Source organism: Antrostomus carolinensis, unplaced genomic scaffold (genome assembly GCF_000700745.2).
Source record: "Antrostomus carolinensis isolate BGI_N321 unplaced genomic scaffold, ASM70074v2 scaffold44392, whole genome shotgun sequence".
NCBI classification, from domain to species: Eukaryota; Metazoa; Chordata; class Aves; order Caprimulgiformes; family Caprimulgidae; genus Antrostomus; species Antrostomus carolinensis.
The window spans coordinates 1-2,834 of NW_010301065.1; the positions used below are offsets into that span (position 1 = coordinate 1).

Consider the following 2,834-nt stretch of genomic DNA (forward strand, 5'->3'; position numbering starts at 1 on the left):
TGGGAGGGCACTGGGACATACTGGGAGGGCATGTGGTGTTCCTGAGCGGTTGATACCAGGATTTGTTCCAAGGGAGGATCCTTTATTGATCCTGGAGTAAAACTGGTCCTTACTGGGACTAACTGGGCTATTCTGGCTGAGGGACTGGGTTGGGGTTACCCTGCCCATCCCACGCTCACTGGTGATACTGGGCAAACTGGGAGACGTTACTTTTTCTCTTTTCCCAACACTTTTTTTCTCCCCTTTTCTATTTTTTAGGCCGTTGGGTCGTCCCCGTCCCCGTGGCTCCAGAATGGCCGCTCGCCGTCCCCCGGTCACCTCCACACCCGCTCCCACCGGCGCCGCGCTCGCTCCTGCTCCTGGGAATGTCTCTCCTGCTGCCTTTTAGGAGCACGTAAGATGGGGGTTTTTTGGACCATTGTCTTGGGTTGAACCTCTTTGAGCAACCTCAGAAGCCTCTTTGAGGCTCTGAGCAACCTGGTCTAGTGGAAGGTGTCCCTGCTGATGGCAGGGGGGTTGGGACTGGATGAGCTTGAAGGTCCCTTCCAACCCAAACCAGTCTGGGATTCTCTCAAGTCTTGGCTTGGGAGGTCCATGGATGTTGTTTTGATCCCTTCCTCAAGAGCAGGTTCTTCTGAACACTTTCAGTTGAAACCATCTGGTGGTGGTGGATCCATCTTGGCCATCAAGAAGTCTTCCTCTGTTCTGTTCCTCTCCCATTTAACACCCCCTTGACCTTGAGGAGCTTCTACGTAGCCAAGCTCCAGGTGGTGAAACCCTAAAACTTCTCAGTGACCTTGAGGAGCTTCTACGTAGAAGTCTCCCTCCCTTCCTGTACATCTCCATCTCTGACCTTCCTCTTCCACCCAGATCTTCATCTCCACGCCTCCTCCCTCACCATCTTGCTCCAGCCTGGTGCTCCTCTCATGTTCTCTCCTCATTTTTGCAGAGTCTACCATGGAAGGGCAGTCAGATCCTCCATCCTCTGAGCCCGCTTTTTCTCAGAGGCTTTCTGAAGGAGATGGACCTGAAGGTGAAGAAGAACAGGAGGAAGTTCAGGAGGAGGACACAACCGGGACGCAGCCAAGAGAAGAGCCAGGAGAAGGTTTCCCGGAGCAGCTGGGACAAACTTCTCTGCCCCGTTCAGGACGGTGCTGCCGCAGGCAGGGTTCTCTTGCCCCTCGGGGTGTGGGTAGGTCCTGCCAGCAGACTGGTGGGGACCAGGGGACTTCACCATGCCACCAGGCGCCGGAGGAGCTGCGGCCATGCAGGCGGAAGCACCAGTTGTGTCTGAAACCTGAGACAAATCGGGTCCCCACATCCCCTGTGCGGGTGGAGAACGTTGAGGAACCGGGACCTTCCCGGGGGAAGAGGCTGCGGTTGATCTGGGGCAACTTCAGACAGAGGGAGCTGGAGAACGGGCTGGAGGAGACACCACGGAGCAGCGAGGAGGAGGAGAGGGGCTCTCGGTCTTGCTCTCCTGAGTTGTCCCTTTCCGATGATGCCCGTCCCAAGCCGGACTTTGTACAGCTGATCGATGAACGTGGGATCTACTCCACCGCCAAGCTGGTGCTGGGGAGCGCGGTGGGTGACCTGGAGGAGGTGACAGCAGTGGGGCTGCCCAGCCACCCAAAGCGGGGAGCGAGCGGCATCGGCGAGCTGGAGATCCGCGAGGTGATCGTGGATGAGAAGCCCTTCCAGTGCGCGGTCTGTGAGAAGGCCTTCAAGCGAGCTTGGGAGCTCTTCAGCCACGAGGTGGTACACAACGAGGAACGTCCTTTCCGTTGTGACCTCTGCCAGGCTTCCTTCAAACGCCACTCGGACTTCAAAAGCCACCGGTTGGTCCATACGGAGGAACGTCCTTTCCGTTGCGAGCTCTGCGGCAAACGCTTCAAACGTTCCTCCAACCTCCAAGAGCACCGGCGAATCCACAGCGGCGAACGTCCTTTCCGTTGTCCACGTTGTGCCAAGAGCTTCAAGACCCCTTACGAGCTCCAGCGTCACGCGCTCACCCACTGCGCCGACAAACCCTTCAAGTGCGCTGACTGCGGGAAGGACTTCCCCACCTCCAACGCTCTCCTCCTCCACCAGCGCCAACACTGCGACGACAAACCCCACGTCTGCGGCGTCTGCGGGAAGAAGTTCACCTACGGCCACAGCCTCAAAGTCCACGAGCGGGTGCACACGGGTGACCGTCCCTTTGTCTGCCCGCTCTGTGGGAAGGGCTTCAAACAATCCAACGCTTTGTCTTCTCATGAACGAGTCCACACCGGTGAACGTCCCTTCGTCTGCAAGACCTGCGGGAAGGCCTTCAAACAGTCGTCCTACCTGGTGATCCACGAGCGGGCGCACACGGGGGAACGTCCCTACAAGTGCGAGGCCTGTGGGAAGGCTTTCGCCCGACCCTCTTTGCTCCTCCAGCACCACCGTGTCCACAGCCAGGAGCGACCCTACAAGTGTAGCTTCTGTCACAAGTTCTTCAAGGACTTGGCCTACCTGGCCGTGCACGAGAAGGTGCACACAGGTGAGACCCCCTACAAGTGCAGCATCTGCGACAAGGGGTTCGCTCACCCCTCCAACCTGCTGCAGCACCAACGCGTCCACCGCGATGGCTGAGCCTCGGCGCGGCCAGCACAGCCGTGGTGTTGCCAAACCGTGGTGGCCATAAGTGTGCCACCAACGTGCCACCACTGACAGCAGATGAAGCTTCAGGCTAGGGGAACACCGTGCCCGAGGACCAACGTGGACCTCCAAAAAGCTGCGGCGCTTCTTCTCCTGAGCCTCAGCTCTTTGCCAAACCTGGACCAGCGCCCTGCTCCTCTCCCTGCTCCATG

At 58.5% G+C, this 2,834-nt stretch overlaps 1 protein-coding gene across 1 annotated transcript; it reads left to right on the forward strand.

Moving 5' to 3' along the window:
* The first annotated feature begins 957 nt into the window (after window positions 1–957).
* Window positions 958–2,616, forward strand: LOC104521358 (zinc finger protein 70). Its single transcript, XM_029083847.1, has one exon. It carries the CDS (start codon window positions 958–960, stop codon window positions 2,614–2,616), a length of 1,659 nt encoding a protein of 552 aa, XP_028939680.1.
* The last annotated feature ends 218 nt before the right edge of the window (window positions 2,617–2,834 follow it).